The 24,334-nt window shown below is 41.2% G+C and overlaps 1 protein-coding gene across 1 annotated transcript in view; it reads left to right on the top strand.

The window, feature by feature from the left end:
* LOC132782101 (epsin-2) overlaps positions 1–22,697 on the top strand; it is a 35,386-nt gene extending 12,689 nt beyond the window's left edge. The window contains exons 2-9 of the mRNA XM_060786778.2: positions 1,432–2,213; positions 4,562–4,674; positions 7,061–7,153; positions 8,091–8,250; positions 13,754–13,933; positions 15,373–15,465; positions 15,562–15,774; positions 18,722–22,697. Coding sequence (XP_060642761.2) covers positions 1,619–2,213; positions 4,562–4,674; positions 7,061–7,153; positions 8,091–8,250; positions 13,754–13,933; positions 15,373–15,465; positions 15,562–15,774; positions 18,722–19,041 — 1,767 coding nt within the window. The 5' untranslated portion in view covers positions 1,432–1,618 and the 3' untranslated portion in view covers positions 19,042–22,697. The remainder of the gene's footprint in view (positions 1–1,431; positions 2,214–4,561; positions 4,675–7,060; positions 7,154–8,090; positions 8,251–13,753; positions 13,934–15,372; positions 15,466–15,561; positions 15,775–18,721) is intronic.
* Positions 22,698–24,334: the final 1,637 nt, after the last annotated feature.

The raw sequence follows: 24,334 nt of genomic DNA on the forward strand, positions 1-24,334 counted from the left end.
AAAACTGGATTTGGAATGTGCTTTGTTTCAAAGTTAATCATTGCTTTTCCCCCAATAGTAGCACCATGTAGATATTGCGGCTGTTGGGCAGCTAAAAAAATCCTATGGGTTTTCCTGTGCTGGTATTTTCAAATTCAATCCCTGCTACCATTGCAGCTTCATTTGCTCGGCCGGAACGCTGCTAATGCTGAGCTCACAAGTTCACTTAGCTTTTTGTTGGCGAAGGGATAATCTGCCATGGTCTGGTTGAAGTGGTTAATTTCCTCGTCCTATAAAGGCACACTTTTCATAAAAGTAATGTGCCATGCATTGTTTTCTTAATTCATAATGTGATCTCTCTTTCTCCTCCAGATATTTTCTGTCAAGTGACGTCTTGGCAAAGGCTTTAGGATTGATGTAGCCAAGTAGGAGGGTTAGATGAAAATATAGTGGTACTATGAACACATCCTTCTTGCTGATGCCTCAAGCCTCCATAGTAGATGGTTGTATCTGTTGTGTAGATGGATTATTGAACGTGAGTTGTGTAGAAAAGTTTTCTAACAGTAATGGTTGGCTTTCGGGGAAGATATTTTCAGTAGAATTTACACCATAACAATAATAACAACAATAATAATAAAAACTTCATTTATATTCTGCCCTATCTCTCTGAGGGGACCAAGCAAAACAATCCGAGTTTCTCGCCCTCTTCTTGTCTGATATTTAATTCAGGAACCAGACCTGTTCAAAAAAGCTTTAGTTGTGTTCAGATTCCATTGATTCATATATATGTTCATATATTGTTTATTAATATATGATTCATATATTAATGAACAATACACCATTGGCCATTTGCATATAAACAAATAAATACAATATGAAACGATATAAAAATACTGTATGAAGTAATTGGTATACAGATCCTGTCTGTTAAAATGTAATAATATTAAAATACAATATAACACATAAAATATAGAAGGCAATATTAACATTAAAATTTAGACAAAATTCAGGCAGCTAAGATCATCCCCATAGCAATCAATTGCAATATCTGCAGATTTACCCTCAGTTTTCATTACTGTCAGTGACCATAGAATACAGATCTTGTCTGTTAAAATGTAATAATATTAAAATACAATATAACACATAAAATATAGAAGGCAATATCATGGAAGAGATAGAAAATATTGTCTGACACATTATTGGAATTTAGACTAGATCCCAAGAATTTGGGTCTTGGTTCTAAATATAATGTACAGAAAAACAAATAAAGGGGCAAATAATCTATGTTTGGTATGTCTTTCTGTGGTTTACATTTTCTTTCCATGGTTCTAAAAGAAAAGCTTCTTAAGTGATGGAGCAAGGAATGTATGGATGTTTTGTTTGGTCATCTTGCAAATTGCAGGTAACCAAGATGGAAGCTAATGGAATTGTGTTTTATCTCCCCCCTTTCAGTCCAGCTTTCCGGTTCCTTTGACCTTTTTTGGGACGTATGAAATGACTTTACCGGAACTTGCTCCAAGTTGGATGCACATACGGCATTTTCTGAGCACAGGAAGACACAAAATAGGAAAAACGAAGGCCGTTCTCTGAGGGAATTTATTTGGGGAGAGGACTGCTTTGGTTTTAGGAGCTGATAAAAATGACCACTTCGTCGATCCGGCGGCAGATGAAAAACATTGTGAACAATTATTCGGAGGCCGAAATAAAGGTCCGGGAAGCCACGTCCAATGACCCATGGGGCCCATCAAGTTCTTTGATGACTGAAATCGCTGACCTGACCTACAATGTGGTGGCCTTTTCTGAAATAATGAGCATGATCTGGAAACGCTTAAACGACCATGGCAAGAACTGGCGGCATGTCTACAAGGCATTGACGCTTTTGGATTACCTGATCAAAACCGGGTCAGAGAGGGTGGCCCAGCAGTGCAAAGAGAACATCTTTGCCATCCAGACTCTGAAAGATTTCCAGTACATTGACAGAGATGGGAAAGACCAGGGCATCAATGTGCGGGAGAAGTCCAAGCAGCTGGTCTCCCTCCTCAAGGATGATGAGCGGCTCAAAGCAGAGCGGGCCCAGGCCCTGAAGACCAAAGAGCGCATGGCGCAGGTGGCCACGGGGGTCGGGAGCAACCAGATCACCTTTGGCCGGGGATCCAGTCAGCCCAACCTCTCCACCAGCTACTCTGAGCAGGAGTACGGCAAATCGGGAGGGTCTCCGGCCTCCTACCACGGGTGTAAGTACAGACATCCACACTAAACCAAGAGGCCTCTGTGCTTCCTCAGAATTGCCTATTTCTTCTGCAAACCTTGAGCCAAACCTTTGTTAATTGCTGGTGTTGACGATAGCCACAGTGGGAAAATGGAAGAGTGGTCCTCAGCAGGGCAAGCCCAGCCTGTTTTGGTTATGAAACTGGAAAGGGATGTTGCACCTGATTCACAAGACTAGTCAAAGGAAAACAAACCAAAGGAATCGGGAAGGAAATAAATAAACATATGTGTAATATACTAACATTAGTAAGTCACAATACATCTAAGAAACCATTCATAGATGAATGAGAGAGAATGATGTTGATGGATATTGATTGTAGAGGAGTAGGGCTCTTTTTGACTGAGCATTTTTTGTATGGCCCCACATATATAGGTATTTGAAAGAGGTATAAAATCAAAAATTGATAAATAAATCAGCATTTGCAAGGTTTGCTAAACAGGCTAAATTTACGTTTTGTGGAGGACAGTTTTAAGAGTGTTCTGCAGAATCCTCTGTAAACATTGCAAGTTTTTGCTATCAGATTGGTGTAAATGATGGCATTCAGAAACCTTTTCCTGTTGACAATTTTTTGTGACACTAACATTGAGTTAAGGGAACCCCATTTGCAGTTGGGACTCACTTTTTAAGAAGCCCTGCTCCAGAGATCCTAGAGATTCCTAGACATTAATCAAATCCACAAAGTGTTTACTGTCTCTTTCTTTAAGTTGGAAGGATAACAGTTTTTGGTCAACATTGCCTAAAACAAAAGGGGCTTGTAAGATACACTTATTTTCCCATGCGTTCTTGGGGTCTGCCACCAGAGAGTAGTAACTTAGGAGTTTGTACTCAGTTCAGGAATTTGTGATTGGTGTTCAAACAAATCACATATTTAACAGTCCCCAAAAATCATGTTAATTGGAAATAGAGCCTCATAACAGCAGCCTGAACCAAGCTAATAAAGCATTCCCTCACAAACTGCTCATGGTTTTCCCTTCAACACTCCTTTTCAGCAATTGCTTCAGGAAGGGAAGAGTATTTTTGTTTAAGCAATTGGGATCTGGAAATGCTTTCCAATCTGCTGCAAATCACCTGATGATCTGCTAAGAGATCCTAATGTTCTTCCTGTCTCTTCTTTCTGTTCCCCATTAATCCTTTTTTAGTGTAGTCCCCCCTCAAAGTAGATCAGAATCCTGTGTTAACTCGTTCTGATCACAGTTTAGTACTTTAATGTTTTACCTGTTAATGTATATGTGTGTTTGTAAAATGTGGTCAGAGAGCTATCAATCATAGAATTGGAAGAAACCACAAAGACTTTCTAGTCCAGTTACAAAAAAGCATATGGAAAGTCATTACTAGTCATAGAAAAAAACAAAGGGGTCAATTTTAGCTTTAGTGGCCATCAAGTCTTGGGAATGTTTATTTGCCTCACAGTAGCTGAAAGCTTATTTCTAGAGGCCAGCCAATCACGTTTTTACATAACAGCGAACATCCCGAAAAGCCTTAATCTCAACATTTTCGACTAGCAGGGCTTAGGACATCTAAATTGGATCTATTCAGAGCCATCTTGCATAAACATCTGAGTTAACTGTCATGTGCTGTGTGCAACGGCATAAGAATCTCTTTGTGTGGTGGCCTTACTAAGGCAAAACCCTCTTGACAGCAAGAGAGTTCCTGAATATCTTTGTTGCCAAAACAGGGAGGCTTCGACAATCCAAAAGATCAGAGGTTGGTGCCAGATAAGATGCCAATGCAGCATCTTCATATTGTCTCTTTCCTGATGATTTTAAATTTCTCATGAAAACTGCGACAAGACATTTTAGTACACAGAAGCAGTTCTGTACAGCTCCAATAAGAACTGTATAACTAGTACAGTATAAACTGGGATTAGAGGCACAGGACCCCCTATGAAAATGAAATACCATAAATTTAAAAAATGACTTTTTTGTCCCTCTTCCCGTAGAATCACACTGGAGAACCTAGACTCCTACAGAACATTTTTAATTGAATCCACAAATAAATAAAACAGTTAGATGTGGAGGGCTGACTGTAAGGTCTCCATCTGAAACACACCCGTCTATTTCAATCAATCAGTCAGACCCCCAAATGGCTTTAAAGTCAGATGGGTTTTGAAAGCTGAAGTTTTGTGTTTATTTAAGCAACTGGTGCTGTGTCTGTTGACATTGCCTCTGTTAATATAATTGGAAATAGCTAGTTCTGTGAATAGAATTGCAGCCAAGGCGAAGGTAAATGTGGCTGAACATCCAAATCTGCTCTGATATTTTGAGATGGAACCGAACTTGCACATTATAATGCCACCCCTATTCCTCCCAACAGCTACATCACCACGAGTGTCTTCGGAGTTGGAACAGGCACGGCCTCAGACAAGTGGAGAGGAAGAGCTCCAGCTGCAACTGGCTTTGGCCATGAGCCGGGAAGTGGCTGAACAGGTGAGCTCCTCCTCCTGCTAAGCCACACTCCTTTCTTGGCATCAATAAATCATCCTAATTTGCAGGTCCTTCTTGGTGGCTGCGCTTAGGTGGAAGGGAGTCCATTTGGTGTGGGGGAAAAACAGTCAACGTGAAAAGGAATCTAGGAGTCTTAGTAGACACAAGCTGAACAGGAGTCAATAGTGTGATGTTGCAGCTCAAAAAGCCAATTCCATTCTATACTGTATCCATAGGAGTCTAGTGTTCAGATTGAGGGAAGTGGTAGTCTCACTTGATTTACCCCTGGTCAGACCTCACCTGGAATAATCTTGTGTCTAGTTCTGGGTAAAGCAATTCAAGAGGGATATTGACAAACTGGCTGGATGACCAAAGTCTGAAACTATGAATCCCTCTGAGGCGCAGCCTAGAGTTGGGTATGTTCAGCTTGGAGAAGAGAAGGTGGAAAGAAAGGAACATGAGAGTCTTGTTTAAATATTTGAAGCAGGTCCAACTGAGGAGGAGGCAAGCTTGTTTTCTACTGCTCTGGAAATCTGGACATTATGGAGCAATAGATTCAAATTGCAGTAAAAGGGATTCCACCTAAACATTAGGAAGAACTTCCTGAAAGAAAGAGATGTTCAGAATATTAGCCTGAGAGTATGATGGAATCTTTCTTTGGAGGTTTTAAAGCAGAGGTTAGATGGCCATCTGTTTGGAGGGCTTATGTGTCTCCCTGTTTGGCAGAAGGGAAGTGGACTGGATGACCTTTGGAAGTCCCTTCTAATACTATGATTGTACGATTCTAAGTTCTTTTGGGAGTCCCTTGGGCGTCCCTTGGGCCACTAGTCAAAGACCATTGTGTTCAGCCCTTCTTTTGGCCACTGTTGGGCTCTTTTGGGAAAAAAAGGTGAAACTTAATTCTAATTAAGGCAAAGTATGGAAGTCAATGGTCCTTTTCCTTATTAAGCAAGTGAAGTTGAGGTGAAAGAAAGGCAAGGCGGAAAACGCGGCCTCAGGTCCTGTGACTGAACACTTGCCTCACCTGATAAGAGGCAACTCTCTGTGATAATGCTTGGCCACACTTCTCAAAGTGAAGAGAAGTGTTGAAGTGACAGCTGGGGCCTCCACACTCCAGTGAAGGTGTGCCATCCATCTAGTGCGAAAGGGGCTGTACAATCTGCCGATTCTTCCATTCTGGGCATTAAATGTCAGTGCTGTGCAGCTGACAAAGGTGGTGTCTGCAGAATGGAAAAACAAAAAAGAGAGGACTTTTGAACGAGAATCACATACATTTTGGGGTTTGTCTTCTACCTTTCTAACATAAATTACAGAGCCTTCAGTGCTGAAATTGTAGATTCAGAGTTTGCCATATGATGAAGGCCTTGCATACCTTTCTCAAATGTGATATCCACACTGCCATAGTACAGAGCTTTCCAAACTGTGTGTCGGGACGCACTAGTGTGTAAGTCTACAGGTGTGTTGTATGAAAAATTTTCCTCTCAAAGAGGCCTTCAAAGGGCATCTAGTCCAACTCCCTTCAGCTGGGCAGGAACGCACAATCAAAGCACTACTGGCAGATGGCCATCCAACCTCCGTTTAAAAACCTCCAGGGAGGTTTAATCTCTACAGAAGTGGAGTGCTAGTGTTGTTCAGGTGTAGATACTCCTATTATTTTTATACTTTTCACAATTTGTTGATTGAGTTACAGTAATTAGCACTAAAATGGATAAGTTTCTAATTGAAATCTATTGACAGGGATGCTTGGGATGCACCCTATGGAGTGGCTATTGAAGGAACTATGCATGAATCAAGTCTAGTACATCGAAGTGTAAAGGGAAAAATTCCAAACTTTGTTTATATAGTAAAGGTTATATGTCACACACATATATATGTTATATATATTGTATGAAACTCTTTTAAGGGGTTGGCTTAATCTCTGGCTTGCTAGTAAAACGGAATGGCTATGTTACGAAAGGAGGCCTGTCTATAAAGTGTGTACCTGACATGGAAATTTTGGAAAGCTCTGCCATAGTTATCTCCCCAAAAGGTTCTTTTTGGGGTCATGTCGCCAAGTAAAAGATAGCATGAAGTTATTTCAGATTTTGATTGTGTGTGTGTGTATGTCTGACCCAGCCATGGCTTTTCCATTCTTTGCTGGCAAAGTGGTTTAGACACTTAAAGCATTGTAGGTTTGGATAGCATGTGGTTTTTTAAAAAATGTAATACTATATAAGTTTTTTTCCCTCCCAATGTGAGGCTTGTTAAATGAGATTGTGCTGCCCTTTTCAAACACGTGCCCATTCTGAATGCTGTCAATAGAGGGTTCAGTAAAAGAGCTGTAATTTCGCCAACAGTAAGTAACAATTGGGCATCTGTCTTTAAAAACCCCGTGCTCCCCTTTTGGCAGGAGGAACGCCTTCGCCGTGGCGACGATTTGCGGTTGCAGATGGCTTTGGAGGAGAGCCGCAGAGATACGGTGAAAATTCCCAAAAGGAAAGAAGTAGGTCCTGGGGAGATACTCTCTTTCTAGAGGGAATGGTTCTGGAGAAACAAAGTGAAGTTAGATCTGTAGCGCACAGCCCATTTTTTATCTGTGATGCCCAGCCTTTTTCTAAGTGTCACTTTCCCCACATTGTTTTGATAAAAAAAGGAATTCTATATTAGGATAAGACAAAGAGAGCACGACTTCCTGTTCTGAAAAAAGGCTGCGCCTGAGCCTAATATGGGCCATGAAGGCCTAAGAAACATGGCTGAAATGACTCCTTTACCCCAAGACGTGCCACCCATTTTGTCCACATCTCTTGTGGACAAAATGGGTGGCAACTGTCACAACAGTGTGTTGCATTACTTTCTGTCCTTAAAAAAGACCTCTTCTGCACTTATTATGGATAAGGGTTAGGGTCAGGGTCTGAACAGCATGGTAGAAATATCTCCTCTACCATCAAAGTGGGATATAAATAAATATAATCACAACCTGTTGTTGTTGTTGTTGTTGTTGTCATTTTCTGACCTCTGGGGAACAAAATGGGTGGGCAGCTGTCATAACAGAGTGTTGCATCACTTTCTGCTCTTAAAAAATGCCTCTTCTGGGCCTGATAAGGACAAGTCAGACCCTAAAAAACATGCCAGAAATGCTCCCTGTACTGCATAAAACTTGTGTCTCAATCAAAAGATCAAAGAAGGATGTTAATAATGATAATATTTATGATGATCATATATGATGATGTTAATGAGCATTGTGTGACCTCTGAAGACCACAGAAGTTGGTCTAAAGGGCTATCTGCAGGTCCCACACTGTCTACCCCTTTAATAAAGCCTTACTGAGAAAGAATATGAAAAATACAGTGATGCATTGTCTCCTTAGACATTTGCCTTTCTCTCTCTTATGGATTGTGGTTTACCCAGAGCAAAACATAAATCCTCTTTCCCCCCCACAGCGCACCACTCTGTTGGATCTCATGGACACCTTGCCCTCTTCGGCACCAACCACCCAGAAAGCAGAACCATGGGGCCCCCACCCGGCTGCAGCAAACCCAACGGACCCTTGGGGGGGCCCTGCAGCCGCCAGCACTGTCTCGGACCCTTGGCAGTCGTTTGGTGAGGAGAATAATAATAATAATAATAATAATAATAATATAATATTTCTAACCCATGCATCTCGCCCTGAAGGGACTCAGACCTACCATTGTGATTTATCCATTTTGTCCCTTGTTGCAAATTTTCTTTGTGAAGACTGTCTTGGAGCATGGGAGAGTCCCTCTGTTTTGGACTGAAGCTCCAAGAACTCCCCAGGCAGATTATATCCTATTTAGTTGACTCTGAGGTGTGCTTTGTTTGACATATAAGCACCTCTAAAAATGGATTGAATCTTCAGATTGCTTTATTAGATATCTAAATCTATATAAATAAAAATGTAATGTTCGTTTGTGGGATTAACAGATCTCAAAAACTACTGGACAAATTGACACCAAATTTGGACACAAGACATCTAACAACCCAATGTATGTCCTTAACTTAAAAAAAAATTGATTTTGTCATTTGGGAGTTGTAGTTGCTGAGATTTATAGTTCACCTACAATCACAGAGCATTCTGAACCCCACCAACGATAGAATTGGGCCAAACCTCCCACACAGAACCTTCCATGTGGGCCACAGCAACACGTGGCAGGGGACGGCTACTATATAAATAAAGCTTCTTTCTGTCGGCAGTACTGAAATTATTTTGCATCTTGCAGTCAACAGTGTCTCAGAATCAAAGAAATATGGTTAATTGGATTGATTGCTACTAGGAAGCTATGACTGTCCTGAATTTGCTAGACCTGAGAAGGGCACTTGTTAATCCTGGTTCTTTGAGGTTTCTCATTCATTAGGGTTTCCATAAATTAAATAGCCCTCTATATTCATTTGGGTTAGGAGTACAGGATCATGAGTGAAAACCCACGAGAGAGCAGCTCTCTAAGAATATCAGGATCCTCCAGCATGGCTCTATGATTAGTTTCCAGCAGAAGTGGACCATAGAGCTGCATTGGAGGACCTGCAGATTCCTCAAAAGAACCTTTTAAATCAAATCTGCAAAAATAAAACCTGCAAATGTGGAACTTGTTATAGCAGAAGAGATGGAGAAAGCGGATTGGTGGACATTTTCTTTTAACGTTAGATGGCTGACTTGATAAAAATTGGGGATCCATAAAAGGAAAAATAAGTAGTGAAACAGTGGATTTTGTCTTTACAGATAAGGGATGTATAAAAAGGACTTTTGGAAGATTTCTGACTGTACCATATTTACTCAAATCTAATGCTCATTTTTGGCCAAATGACAAAAAGTTAACTTTTTGCCACTGCACATGATATTCAGCAGCAAATCCTTTTTTTTTTTGTCTCAGGGTTTTGAAAATGGATGTGCGCATTAGATTTGATGGCACATGAGACTTGAGTCAATATGACTATATAGGTTTTTGGGACAGAGGCAGCATGCTTCTGCAAGTTGTGTTTAGTGGGATCATTCTGTGTATGTTGTCAATTTGTATGACACTTTATCATATCTAGAACAATATCTCCCTCTTTCCATGCAATTGATATGGCTGATCTCCTTTGGAGGAGGGTTTCCAATCTCTCTGCCATAAGCCGCCTGTTAGCGAATGCCGACGTGACAGGCGCCTATGTCATGCCGCTATAATTAGCAGTGTTGCGGCCACGAATTAGTTTGCTTTTAATGCGGACCCTCTCTAGAAAAGGGAGATACGCTAGCAGTGTAGATGAGGACTGTGTATATGTATTTGGATGGCATTTGAAATTGGGCTTTGGTTTCTAACCTTTTGAGAGTGTGGTTTTGGGGATTCAGACATACTTTGAGACTGTTTTGTTAGCTCTGTGTTACATTCATGGCCTATACTGACCTGTTGTGGGATGTGAATATATAGTATTTGAAGTGGTCTTGGTTTTTCACTCTTTGAAAGTTTGATAATGACTATTGAAGTTATGGCTTTTATTGAATAGTTGTGGAGTATCCAGATTTCCTTGGTGATTATTATTATTGTAGGGGAAAACCTGCAATAGGGTTGTCATAAGTTACAATAGATTGAAGGTACACAATAAGAAGCACTTACCTTGTTCATCACATATGCCTTTTAGGTTTGTTAATTTTCTTTTTGAAACATTTAAATGCCATAGGCCTTAAACGTTTTGCACTTGTGACCTCTTTTCTGCCAAAGCAATTTAAAAAAATTATTCTCTATGATATATAGGTAGATAAAATAAGTATAGAAATTAGACTTTTTTTGCAGAGCCCGCTGTAAACTCTGCATATTCTTGCTAAAAGATTTGTGTAAATGTCTTCAGTGGCTTTCAGAAACCCTTTACTGTTGGCCAAACTTTGTGCAACCTTAGCATTGACCTAACTTATGAGTCATAAGGGGCCAACGTTAGATAGGCTAAACCTCTTGGGACCCCAAATAGGTTTGTAGCACCCCACTTTCAAATTATGTTATATTTAATAATTAATTCAGGTTGTTGTTTTTGTTGTTGTGAGCCTTCAAGTCATTTCAGACTGAGGGCAAGCCTCTCACTGAATTTTCTTGTCAAGGTTGATTCCAAGGAGACTTGCATTTGTCTTCCTTTGAGGCTGAGAGAGTGGGGCGGTCTGAAATCTCCCAGTGGGCTCAAACCACTATGCCACGCTTTCTGGTTTCTGAATTCCTTCTCTGTTTCCTACCTAACTTTCTTCCTTTTCCCCCTCCTTTCTACCCTTTCCTTTTCCTACTTCACTTCCTTTTCTTTTCTCTTCTTTCCTTCTCCCTCCCTCCCTCTCTCATTCCCCCCCCCCTCTCTCCTCTCTCTCTCTTTTTCCTTTCTCTCTTCCTCCTTCCTTCCTTTCTTTGTGGAGGTGTTCAGAATGGGGGTGGGAGGCATTTGGCGGGCCGCACCAGTGGCTTGTAAGGGCCACTTGTCTGGTCTGGCCTAAGAAAATCTCATTTGAGGTTGGGACCTACTGTAAAGAATCTGTGCAATAGACAGTCAGTCTAAATTTGGCAAAGCTAAACATGTTCTGGGAGAGAGAGTCTCGAGTAATAGTTTTCAGTGCTGAACTGATTTGTTTAATGGAAACCACATAGTATTTTAATTTGGATGATGAAGGCTCTGTGTCCCAAATGTCGTCCAGATCCATCAAGCCATGGAGGGGGATATTGTAGAGTAAACATACAGACATATATAGTTTCACTTTTGCATCTATAGATGGCAAAATCAATATTTAGTTTATGGATTTTTGGGGGACTATATTTCCAGTCGTGGCTGCAGAATTCGTGGATACGGAGAGCCAACCCCTAGCATGCAAAGCGAGCAGTTAGTTCACTGCGCGTTTGTTGCACTTGCCTTCGTGCTCCTTGGGTCAGCTTGCCCTTTGTTTCTTGCAGCCAAAATAGAGCTTTGGAGAAGTCACACTGAGGACTAATAGTTCTTGGGATTGAAAGGTCTGTTGTGTGTCTTTTTAAAAAGAGTATTCTCAGCCCAGGGATGCACAATCCACAAGCCAAAACTTGTCCAGCCGCAGCTGTGCTTTCCCCTCCTCCCTGTCTTTCAGCGTTTCATTAACATTAGTGATAAGAGCCCCTTGTTCTCCTTTGCTTGGCTCCGATCCTTGCAGAGAAATGGAGATCTATGCATCTGAATCCAATTCATAAGGGACTTCTCAGAAGGAAGGTGTCCTCCTCAAAAGCCCTTGTTTTTTTCTCCTGTGACTTTTGTTATCTCTCTTGTGAAAGAACAACTGTTTGGGGGAAACTTCCTTGTAGGGCTTCCCTGCCGGGCGATTTGCATTTCTTGCATGGGACCATTCATAGAGAGGAGGAAATAGGATGAGATTCGCTGCATTCTCTCCAAGGCCTCTTCAGCATTTCCTGTCATCCTTTTTTTCTTTTCTTTTTGCAAAACAACAGAAGTTGGAACCAAAAACTGACACCTGTCGATGAGCAAAGGGCTCTGCTGTTCTCAAGCCTGGCTTGGTTTTTTTAAAGCAACACACACATACATATATACATGCATGTTTTAAATACACATCTGTAATCTAAATGTATTTGGTGGATGGTTTATTTTTAATTTTTAATGCAATTAAAATTAAGGCTGGAGGAATCAGGATGTTAATTTTTTTATCTTGAGAATTAAAGTTCAGGAGATGCAGCTTTATTGTTTTGATATTTGCTGCGGTATCAGAGAAGGCCCAAGGCCTTATCAAACTATGGTGATGATGTGTTGTCAAAGGCTTACATGGCTGGAATCACTGGGTTACTGTGAGTTTTCCAGGCTATATGGCCATGTTCCAGAAACGTCAGGAGATAATGCTCCTGGAACATGGCCATACAGCCCAGAAAACAGCAACCCTATGGTGATGATGGTGTTGTTTATTATTATATGTTTATTTATACCCTGCTTTTTCTTTCTACAAAATGCTCAAAACAACTTACAGTAAATGGAGTGAAGTACAATTTAAAATCTAAATTATATACAAACCTTAAAATAGAATTAAATATTAATGGCATTAAAAAGTAAACAGTTAAAATCTTTAAAGACTCATTAAAATGTATTTGAGGCTACAGTGTATTCAGCTACAACTCCCATGGCTTTTTGATTTGCCAGTTAGGTAGCCAAGGATGAGAATTTTTTCAGTATAATAACCTTAGTCTAGACTTTGAAAACCATACTTTTCTAGAAGACCAAAACTACCAGCCCCCCCCCCCCCCCCCCAACTCAACCTGTCCATTTGGGGGATGTGGAAGGCTGCAGTCGCTGCCTCGGATGGTTTGCATTTAGTAATGTTGCTGCAATCCATTCATTAATGGGCTTGGGCTATTTATCCTTTCTGCAACCATGTCAGGAAGGAGGGAGAAAGAAAGAACAAAAGAAAGAACGAAAGGAAAAAGGGAAACAGTTTTATTTTGTTTAATTAAAAGAGAAATGAAAATACCAAACAAAAACAGACACAATTAAAAAACAGAGCAACAGTTTCTGGGTATAATCTGTAATGCAACAAATCAGAAAGAGGCTTCCCATTCTGGGTCCTCCAATGTGACTCTGTGGGCAGCTTCCAGCAAAGGTTGACCCGAATAGAACCATACTGGAAGACTTTCTAGACAAGTATCCTCTCTGGTTATAAAAAATAGCATTCCCTCCTATTTTCACAAAGGGAAAAATACTCTTGGACTTCTGAATTTCTAGCCAGATCTGCATCCTTTATTAAGAATCATAATATCATAGAATCCTAGAGTTGGAAGGAACCCCAAAGGTCATCCTGTCTGAACCTGTTCTGTCATGTAGGAAAAGCACATTTGGGGTCCTCCCGACAGATGATTATCTAGCCTCTGCTTAACAATAGTAATAATAATAGTAGTAATAATAATAATAATAATAATAATAATAATAATAATAGAAGAAGAAGAAGAAGAAGAAGAAGAAGAATTTGAAGAGACCCCTTAGGGCCATCCAGTCCAGCCCCTTTTGCCATTCAGGAAAAGCATGCCGCATACTGAATTTTTTTTAAAACAAACAAAATAAAAACGAAGGCAAACGTAATTCTTTGGATAACCATTGTCATTGTCTTTCCCTGCAGGGGCCAAACCAGCAGCCTCCGTTGATCCTTGGGGAGCCTCCTCTGTGTCTGCCTCCTCCTCTTCCTCCTCTGCACAGCCTCCCCCAAAGAATGCAGACCCCTGGGCTCCCTCCCAGCCATCCTCTGTAGCCTCGAAAGCAGACCCTTGGGGGCCTCCAAATAACTCCATTTCTGCTTCTGGTGAGTGACGTTTTGGCATGTTGTGCCTTTTCCCTGCTAACTCCAGGCCTCGGCTGGGCTGAATCATCACAGCTGGGAAGTACGGCTGGCCGTCTGCATCTCATGAGTGTTAAAGTTCCTGTGAAAAATGGAATGGGATGGCAGACATCCGCTGTCTCTGCAGGGTCACAATCTGTGGATTCAACCCGCATGGCATTGGAAGTGAAAAAACATGAATTCTTGTTATTATTACCATATTATTACCATACTGACTTGAGTCTAATGTTTTGTCGAATCTAATGCGCACCTCAAGTTTCAAAACCCGGAAACCCCCCCAAAAAGTATTCGCTTCTGAATGTAATGCACAGAAGCAAAAAGTGTCATTTTGGCTATCATTTTGTCGTTTTGGCCATCACAATTGCTGCCTGCTTAGGATTCCTTCTTTATAAACAGTCATTGCTGTGGCCCAGTCTGGTGATCTGGAAAATAAAGTAATGAGAAAGTGTTGGTTTCTAATATATGTAATTTATTTATGCTTGTAGGTAAACAGTATTTATTTTGTTTCTTTGTCAGTGTTGATGTCGAGATTGACTGGTTTGCCTACTCTGGAAAATGCAACATATAATTGTCCTTCTTTAGCGGTCCCTTTCAAATCTATGATACTATATGTCATATAAATACATATGTGTGTTTGTGTGAATCATATAGATCTATCTATATATCTATGGCTGGATGGCTCTTTGTTAGGAGCGCTTTCATTATGTTTTCTTGTTCTGGTGAAGGAGTTGGACTGGATGGCCTTAAGGCAGCATTTCTCAACCTGCCGGTTGGGACCCCTGGTGGGTTGCAAGGGGGTGTCAGAAGGGTCACCAAAGACCACCAGAAAACACAGTATTTTCTGGTGATCACGGGAGTTCTGTGTGGGAATTTTGGTCCAATTCTGTCATTGGTGAGGTTCAGAATGCTCTTCGATTGTAGGTGAACTATAAATCCCAGTAACTACAACTCCCAATTGTCAAGGTCTATGCCCCCCAAACTCCGTTTGTGTTCATATTTGGGCATATGGAGTATTTGTGCCAAGTTTGGTCTAAATCCTTTAACTCTGTATCCCATATTTTGATAGTGTTTTAACAATGTTGTACCCCGCAAAGAGGGGCGGGTGTTATTATTATTATTATTATTATCAGTTGCTGACATGGTCACTGGAGTTTTGAAGCTCTCTTCCTGTGCTCATCCAGTGGATACAGCATTTTGCCCCTTAAGAGCAAATAGCCTTTTAACGATATATTGCTGTCAGGTTGGATGAAAGAGATTAATGCACTCTCTTGGACAGAATAAACTATGTATTCCTGCTGATTCTAAACAATAAGGGACAAACAAGGAAGTGTTTTTGTAGATTTTAGGTTGTAGAATAAAGCCAATACAATATATTATTAATGCGTTGGTGTTCTTCTTCACAGGTAGTCAGTCCTTTGACCTCTTCAGCAACTTGAACGGGACGATTAAAGATGACTTTTCTGAATTTGACAGTCTTCGGACCGCAAAAAAGCAAGGTTTGTGCCGTAATAGCATTGAACCGCAAGTGATCGTTTGTTTGCCCCCCATTTTTAAATATTTATCAAAAAAGACTTGCTCTTCTCTTTTGGCAGATTCCAGCTCCACGCTCTCAGCTCAGAACAGCGGTACAACTAGCCCAGACCTCTTTGAATCCCAGCCATCCAGCTCAGCCTCTGGCAAACAGAGTGTGGCCCGGAAGACGCCAGAATCCTTTCTGGGGCCCAATGCTGCCCTGGTGAACTTGGATTCGCTGGTATCAAAACCCCCACAAGCTGCGCCTTCGCTGAACCCTTTCTTGGCTCCAGGTACTTATCAACATCCAGGTCTGACCCGATGCCTGTTTGACTGCAAAACTGTAGATTGTCACAATTCAGAGCATAAATCGGGAAGATAAGGATGAAAAGATTGGAGTACACAAGGGCAGGCTTCTGTAGCCACCCAAATGGTCAAAGGTCTGGAAGCCATGAATCCTTTTGGGGTGTGGCTGAGGGAGCTGGGGATGTTTAGCTTGGAGAAGAGAAGGGTGAGAGGAGAGGACAGGAGAGCTAGGTTTGAATATTTGAAAGGGCGTTGCATTGAGAAGAAGGGGCCAACTTCGATTTCTATTGCTCTAGACCTAGGGCTTCTTAAACCTTTTCCACTTGTGGCTCCTTTTTGGCCTGAGAAATGTGTTTGTGATCCGAGATATATAAAACAGGTATAAAAAACACAGACATTTGCTGATAACAAATTAGTATTTGCATACCTTGCTAAATAGGCCATGTTTCCTTTTTTATGAAGTACAGCTAAAGCACTTTCTGCCGAGTATTTATTTATTTGTCGTGTCAGGACAACCAGTCAAATTATATTACATTTCTAACAGAACAAAGCAAAAAAACAGATAAAATACAAAATTTGTGAGTTTCGTAGTTGATTAAATGTCCTTTGACCAGTATCTGGCCACTTGGAGTGCTTCTGGTGTTGCTGCAAGAAGGTCCTCCATTGTGCATGTGGCAGGGCCCAGGTGGCATTGCAGCAGGTGGTCAGTGGTTTGCTCCTCTCCACACTCGCATGTCGAGGATTCCACTTTGTAACCCCCTTTCTGAAGGTTGGCTCTGCATCTCGTGGTGCCAGAGCGCAGTTTGTTCAGCGCCTTCCAAGTCGCCCAGTCTTCTGTGTGCCCAGGGGGGAGTCTCTCATTTGGTATCATCCATTGGTTGAAGTTCTGGGTTTGAGCCTGCCACTTTTGGACTCTCGCTTGCTGAGGTGTTCCAGCGAGTGTCTCTGTAGATCTTAGAAAACTATTTCTAGATTTAAATCGTTGACGTGCTGGCTGATACCCAAGCAGGGGATGAGCTGGAGATGTCTCTGCCTTGGTCCTTTCACTATTGGCTGCTACTTCCCGGTGGATGTCAGGTGGTGCAATGCCGGCTAAGCAGTGTAATTTCTCCAGTGGTGTAGGGCGCAGGCACCCCATAATAATGCGGCATGTCTAATTAAGAACCACATCCACTGTTTAAATGTGGTGAGATGTCTGCCGAGTAAAGATTGCACAACAGATCAATGCAAATATCGTATATACTCGTGTATAACCTAACCCGAATATAGGTTGAGCACCAAATTTTACTACAAAAAACTGGGAAAATGTATTGTCTTGACTATAAACCGAGGGTGGGAAATGCAGCAGCTACTGGTAAATTTCTAAATAAAAATAGATACCAATAAAATTACATTAATTGAGGCATCAGTAGGTTAAATGTGTTTGAATATTTACTTAAAAGTGTAATTTAAAATAAGGCTGTCCAACTCTCATTAAATCATTATTTTAACCTTCTTCAATGTAGATGTGCTTACGTATCCTTCCAATAATAATAATAATAATAATAATAATAATGAAGTAAAATATTAAATGTAACAATAATAGAGTAAATAATAAATGTAATAAAATAAGAGTAAAATAATAAATGTAATAATAATAATGTTGTTGTTCATTCGTTCAGTCACTTCTGACTGTTCGTGACCTCATGGACCATCCCACGCCAGAGCGCTCTGTTGGCCGTCACCTCCCCCAGCTCCTTCAGAATCAAGCCAGTCACTTCAAGGATGCCATCCATCCATCTTGTCCTTGGTCGGCCCCTCTTCTTTTTTCCTTCCATTTTCCCCAGCATAATTGTCTTTTCTGAGCTTTCCTTTCTTCTCATGATGTGGCCAAAGTACTTCATCTTTGCCTCTACTATCTTTCCCTCCAATGAGCAGTCGGGCTTTCTTTCCTGAAGTAATGACTAGTTGGATCTTCTGGTTAGACTGGTTGGATAATAAATAGAGTAAAATAATAAATGTAATAATAACAATAATAGAGAAAAATACTAAATATAATAATAGAGTAAAATAATAAATGTAATAAATATAATAGTAGAGTAAAATAATGCAAATGTAATAATAATAATAATAATAATAATAATAGAGTACAATAATAAATATAATAATAATAACAGAAAAATAATAAATAACCTTGACTCTAATATAAGCTTAGGGGGCTTTTTCAGCTTTAAGAAAGGGCTGAAAAAGTCAGCTTATACTTGAGAATATACAGTAATTAAAAACAGCCATTGAGTGACATTCAGAAAACTTTTACTGTTGCCAGATTTTGCAGGACTCCAACACTGAGCTGAGGGGGATCAGCACCCTCAGTTTCCAAAGAGACTAGGGCAGAGCTTTCCAAATATTTAGACATGCATCTTTTTGCGACATAGTAATTCAGGTTTGCTTGCCAACCAGAGGTTAAACCAATCCCTTTTAAGAGATATGGACACAAACATATATTGTAATAACAAAACATATGGGCACACAGCATCTCATATAAAAACCTTTCGTTTATATTTTTAAAAATATATTATTCATTGCCTGTTGCACATAACTAAGAAGTTTCTTCTTAAGTTCACACAACCGCAGCTGACACACTAACGTGTTATGACACACAGTTTGGAAAGCTCTGGACCAGGACATAGAGGAATGGCTTCAAAGTGCAGGAAAGAGACTCCACCAAAATATTAGGAAGAAGTTCATGAGGTTTAGAGCTGTTTGGTGGTAGAAAATGTGACCTGGAAGTCAAGCAGATCCTCCTTCTTTGAAAGTTTGGATGGCCATTTTGTCAGGAGGGCTTGGATTGTACCTTCCTCTTTGGTGGAATATGGTTGGACTGGATGGTCCTTGGGGGTCTCCTTCAATGTTATGAGTCTATGATTTACAGATGGGACTTTTCTGTCTCTCTAGGAACAGCGGCCTCGGCGGCGGCACCTCCTCCTTCCTCATCCTCCACACCAGCTCTGGTCAACCCCTTCCAAGTGAACCAGCCTCAGCCCCTGACCCTCAACCAGATGCGGTCCAGCCCTGTCATGGGCAGCAGCAGCCCATCTTTCACTGCCGTCCCAGCTGCGGAGCCGGTGGCACCGATGGCTACCTCCCTGGCCAGGATGGCCACGCCGGGGATGGTGGTGGGCTTCGTGGGGCCAATGGTGCCCCCTTTACACAGTACTGGCTTCGTCCCTTCCATCTCGCAGCCTGAAAACACGACTAACCCTTTCCTCCTATAAGGCTCCCTTTATCGTGGAGCAGAGCCTGGTTTGTGGGACTTTATCTGCTGCCGGCTTGAGCCAAACTGTGTGCGGAAAGACCCTCGGAGGCGTGTGTGTTTGCCGTTTACAGAAGAGATTTTGTCACTCCTCACCTAGCATTTGCTGCAGAACATACTTTTATTATTTTTCTTCACCAAGGGCTTTTGGGAGCATTGCATTATTTTATTTTAGAGTTTTCACGCCAAAATTAGTTCCCCTCCCTTTTATTTCCTGTAACATTTTTAGAATTTGTTTTGTCGCCAAAGTTTTTTCCTTCCCATATTCCCCTTGTTGTTGTTTTTTTGTTCCTTGCTTCAATATTATAGGAAGAACGCCCCTTTTGAGTACAGACCTCCTTGCAATGTTTTATATCCTTGAAGCTTGGATGTCAAAACCCTTCGCTCTTAAATGATAGATCGGAGACTCTCTCAAGTGCTAGCAAATGCAAACAACCATGTATTCTTCTAGAGACTGTTGGCTCACCCATAGTCCTTACCGATCTTATAGAAAGAAAAGAACAGAAGAGGAAAAGGAGGAGAACTCTGGTGTGCATAGGAGTGAAATATCAGAAACCGAAACTGCCCAGTTTTTTTTGTTTGTTTTTTGATGCAAAAGTTGATGCAGGTCAGAAAGGGAACAGAACAAAAAGATCCTAAAACAGTATTGAAATTTTGGAAAAGGACGGCCTTATTGTCCTGTTGATCCGTTAGTGGCAGAGTCAAGAAGGTCCATGAGATTGGTGGCCATATTGTCCATTAGTGACTTGGTTTGGGAAATTATTGTGTGTTTTTATTTTTATTTCTTCTTTCGACTTGGGATGCAGGCGTAAAAAGAAAAAACAGGAAGGGGAAAGGAGAGCAAACAGAGTGATAATGGGAATCCTCGCCCTCGCGCAGGGAATGCATTTGCCGTGATTTCCTCATTTATTATGCAGTTATCCTTGTCTACTTTTTTGCACTTTTAAAACAGTACCATTTTTGGGATTTGAGCTTGCAAGGCTCAGTTTCACTTCTTGCGTCTTGTTTTATAACGCCCTTCTTATTTAACAGTCTGTAGCATAGGCCGAAAAGTAAGATACCGTCTTTTTTTTAATGATTCAGTGCCCTCTTATTTATATCTATATCTATCTATATATATATGAATATTTTAGCTCTTGGGTTCCACAAAGAGAGTTTTAAAAGGGAATATTGAGACGCACCGCTTGCTTTTGGTGCAAAATGGAGACGGTGGAATGCGATGCTTAAGAGGACATTTCAAAGGAAAAATAACACTACAGTTGCCTTTCCTCCTTCCCTGTTTTATGACGACATGTCCGGGAAAAACAAAACAAAACCTTTTATAAAAGACAGATGATCATGGAAGAAGACACTCGACTTCTCTCTCTTGTAATACTTTTGAGAAACTTTTAAAAGGAAAAACAAAAACAAAACAAAAACCAACCACGGTTGTAGAATGTTTAATTTTAATCAACTAAACTCCTCTAACTAAAGATGACTCTGTTTACAGTCTTCATTGCAAAACGTGAACGTTGTTGGTTTGTTGGCCTTGTTGTTCTCATTTAAGCCATATACTCAGGTGTAAGTCTTGAAAAGCTTGCTTTCAGGGGTGGGAGGTGGGCTGGCAATTATAAAATGAACTTGGCTTCCGAAATGTGCAAAACATCTGAGTCGGATAACCATTATTTTTTTGTGTTGTTACTGGTCGTCTCTTCTTATTTAACATCATTTTGGGAGTTGTGTTGAGTGGCGTTTTGGATGTAAGACATTGTGTTAAACTACTCAAATCATTGTGATTCTATCAAAGATAATACAGTATGATGGTTCAATTGTTGTTTCCATCATATCAAAAGAACCTAACAATAGTCGAGTGGCACAATGTTTCCATTGTTATTTTTAATATTTTTATCTCTCATGTTTAGCAATGTTCAGCCACTTTGTCTCCTTTTATCAGTCAGATGAAAAATGTGGCTCGGTCAACTTGTGTAAGTATATAAGTCCAGGGTACATTTGCATATGCATTTATATGTTTATTGTGGTGGTGAAACAACCAGAACTCCCAAAGCATCATAGTTTTACTGTAATAGCCTCCACCGGTGGTCATTTAGTGACTGAAAATGAGTGGGATGGGAGGAAATGCCTGGCTGTGGCCCTGTATTAGGGCACAAAATAAATACAATTTTTCATCAATTCTAAGGCTCGTGTTTCCCCCGTTTTAGGGGCTCCAAACATGGGGTGTGCCTTGCATTGATGGTGATTTAGATTTGGTGAAATACTTGTCAGACACAGAAAAGCTCTGGAAGGTACCGGTGGGTGATGCTTCAGGTTTGCGTCTAGTTATGGGGATTCTATTGAAATGTTTCTCCAGTTCTCTGCCATTGAATGTCCTTTGAAGGAGACTGACATGAGTAGATGTGATGGTGAAGAGAAGACAGATGGAGAGATGTTAAGAGAGACACAGCCTTGTTCTGTCTGTACAACTTTTGTACGCTGCAGTACAGGCTTGCATTAAATGCAGTGTGTCAGGCACAGCAATTGCTTTATTTAAGTGCATCTATACTATAGAGTGAGCCCCTTGGTGGTGCAGTGGATTAAACCACTGAGCTGCGGAACTTGCTGACCGAAAGGTATGTGGTGTGAATTCAGGGAGCGGGGTGAGCTCCCATTGTTAGCCCCAACTCCTTCCAACCTAGCAGTTCGAAAACATGCAAATATGAGTAGATCAATAGGTACCGCTTTGGTAGGAAAACAGTGCTCTGTGCAGTCATGCCAGCCACATGACCGTGGAGGTGTCTACAGACAACGCCGGCTCGTCGGCTTAGAAATTGAGATGAGCAACATCCACCAGAATCAGACACAACTAGACTTAATGTCAGGGGAAACCTTTACCTTTTATTTTTATACTATATAGTTGATGCAGTTTGTCACTCCTTGAACTGCTATGGCTCAATGCTGTGGAATCATCAGACCTGTAATTTGGTGGGGCATCAATAGGGAAGGCCTAAGACCTTGCACAGTTAAGACATTCATCCGACCTAGAAAGAGGCGAACAATAGAGGCAAACAATAAAATTATTATTAGGCTGAACTTTGGTGACTAATGCAGTTCGACTCCACTTGAACTGTCATGGCTCAAGGCTATGGAATCCTGGGAGTTGTGGTTTAACAAGGGCTTTAGTCTGCTCTATGACTCCCAGGTTTTCTTAGCATGGAGCCATGGAAATTCTAGTGGCGTCAAACTACATTAATTCTATAGTATCGAATATAAGCGGCTTTGAGTTTCTTTCGTAGAGAGAGGAAGCGGGGTGGTAATAATAATAATAATAACACCATCATCAACAACAACAAACACCTAATAATAGATGGTCTCGTCTTGAGAGAAACCGTTTGGAAGCCAATTGTTTCCCCTTTGTACTGACATGTAATCAAAAGCGGGATAGCTTTTCGAGTTTTTCACGGCAGACTTTGAGTAAGGCAGATGCGTCACTCTTGTACACCCTGTTCTCCAAACGTATGTCTTTGAATGATTGGGAAAGAGCTGGCTCCTTTCAGCTGAATCCATGCTCTTGAAGTCTTCATTACTGTATGGCTCTAATTTATCATTTGTACTGTTGTGTCATTAAAAGGTTCTTGTACCTGTGCCCTTTTCTTCCCTCGTCGCGGTGGTCCATGAAAACCATAGAAAAGACGGAATCGAGTGTTGTCAGAATTAAAACCTGTGTTGCTTGTGATATTCCAGGCTCGTGTGGCTTTTCACATGCTGAAAGGGATCTATTTGGGGACTGACTCCTTGCTCCATTAATACAAAGGTCCAAAGTATTGATGCCTTCAAGGGACTTGTGGTGTAGAATTCAATATGGGAAAAGGACCAGAGTACAGGGAGAAAGATATTTATTTCATTTGCATAAAGGTGGGGAGAAAATGTGGTCTAGGTTTTGTGGGCCCCGAAATCTCTAGGAATGGAAAGTATTAATTCCATGTTTGCATCATTAAAGAACTCGCAGAATGCATTGCCAACAATCCTGCCTTTTTGCGCCTTCGGAGTCTTAGTAGACTATAAGCAGAACATGAGTCAAGAGTGCGATGCAGCAGCCGAAAAGGCCAATGTGATTCTGAGCTGCATTGATAGGACAGTGTTGAGATGGAGGGAAGTCCTAGTCTCATTCTGTTCTGCTTTGGTCAGACCTCACGTGGAAGAATAACTGTCCAGTTCTGGACAAAGTAATTCAAGAAGATGGACAAGCTGGAAAGTGTCCAGAGAAAGGCCAACAAAATGGCCAAAAGTTTGGAAACTACCAATCCCTCTAAGAATGTTAATATAATAGCCATGTTTACATATTGGAAAGGATGTCCCATTGAGGAGGGAGAAAGCTGCTTTTCTGCTGCTCCAGAAACCAGGGCACAAGGGAGCCATGGATTCAAATGGCTGGCAAAGAGATTGCAAGCATTGAGAAGGACTTCCCGACAATAAGAGCTGTTCAGCAGTGGAATATGTTACTTTGGAGTCCAGTGGAATCTCTTTCCCAGGGTTTCTAAAGCAGAGGCTGGATGGCTGCCTGTCGGGAGTGCTTTGATTGTGTTTTTCTGTATGGCAGAAATGGGCTGGACTGGATGACCTTTGGGGCTCTCTATCAAAGTGTTATAAACGTCTGCCTGGGAGTGTGGTGGAGGCTGTATGGCCATCTGTCAGGAGGGCTTGGATGGCGTCTTCCTGCCTGGCAGAAGGGACTTGGCTTGGATATGGCCACTGGAAGATTCAATAATAATATATAACAATGATTATGGATTTCTTCTTGAGATCTGAACCGTGGCTGGATGGCTTTTTTGTCAGGAGGGCTCGGATTATGCCTTACTTTATGGAAGAAAAGGGCTGGACTGGATGGCCCTTTGGGTCCCTTCCAACTCTAGAAATTGATGGGGTTGTGTATGTCAGTCATTGCGCTCTCTCCAATCCCAGGAGAACATGGCTGATGTCAGCCCCAGTCCCTCTGTGATTAATTTTGCATCGGGTTTCTGTGTGCCTTCCTGCAATTAAACGGATGATCCAGCCATCTGTTCTCAAAGCCTGACAGACCAGCAAGGCAGATTTCCAGCTCTCGTGGAGAACATTTCCTTCTCGTTTTCAACAGAACTGTTTTTAATTCATTTTGTGGTGCACCCGCTCTTGCAGTCTGGTTTTTCTTATTCCCCCTCTATTCTTTTCTGCTCAATTTAATTCCTAGTGAACTGGCCCCTTCCTTAGTACACGATTCTAGCACTGGATTGATTTGCTCCTGT

This window comes from Anolis sagrei, chromosome Y (assembly GCF_037176765.1).
Source record: "Anolis sagrei isolate rAnoSag1 chromosome Y, rAnoSag1.mat, whole genome shotgun sequence".
NCBI lineage: Eukaryota > Metazoa > Chordata > Lepidosauria > Squamata > Dactyloidae > Anolis > Anolis sagrei.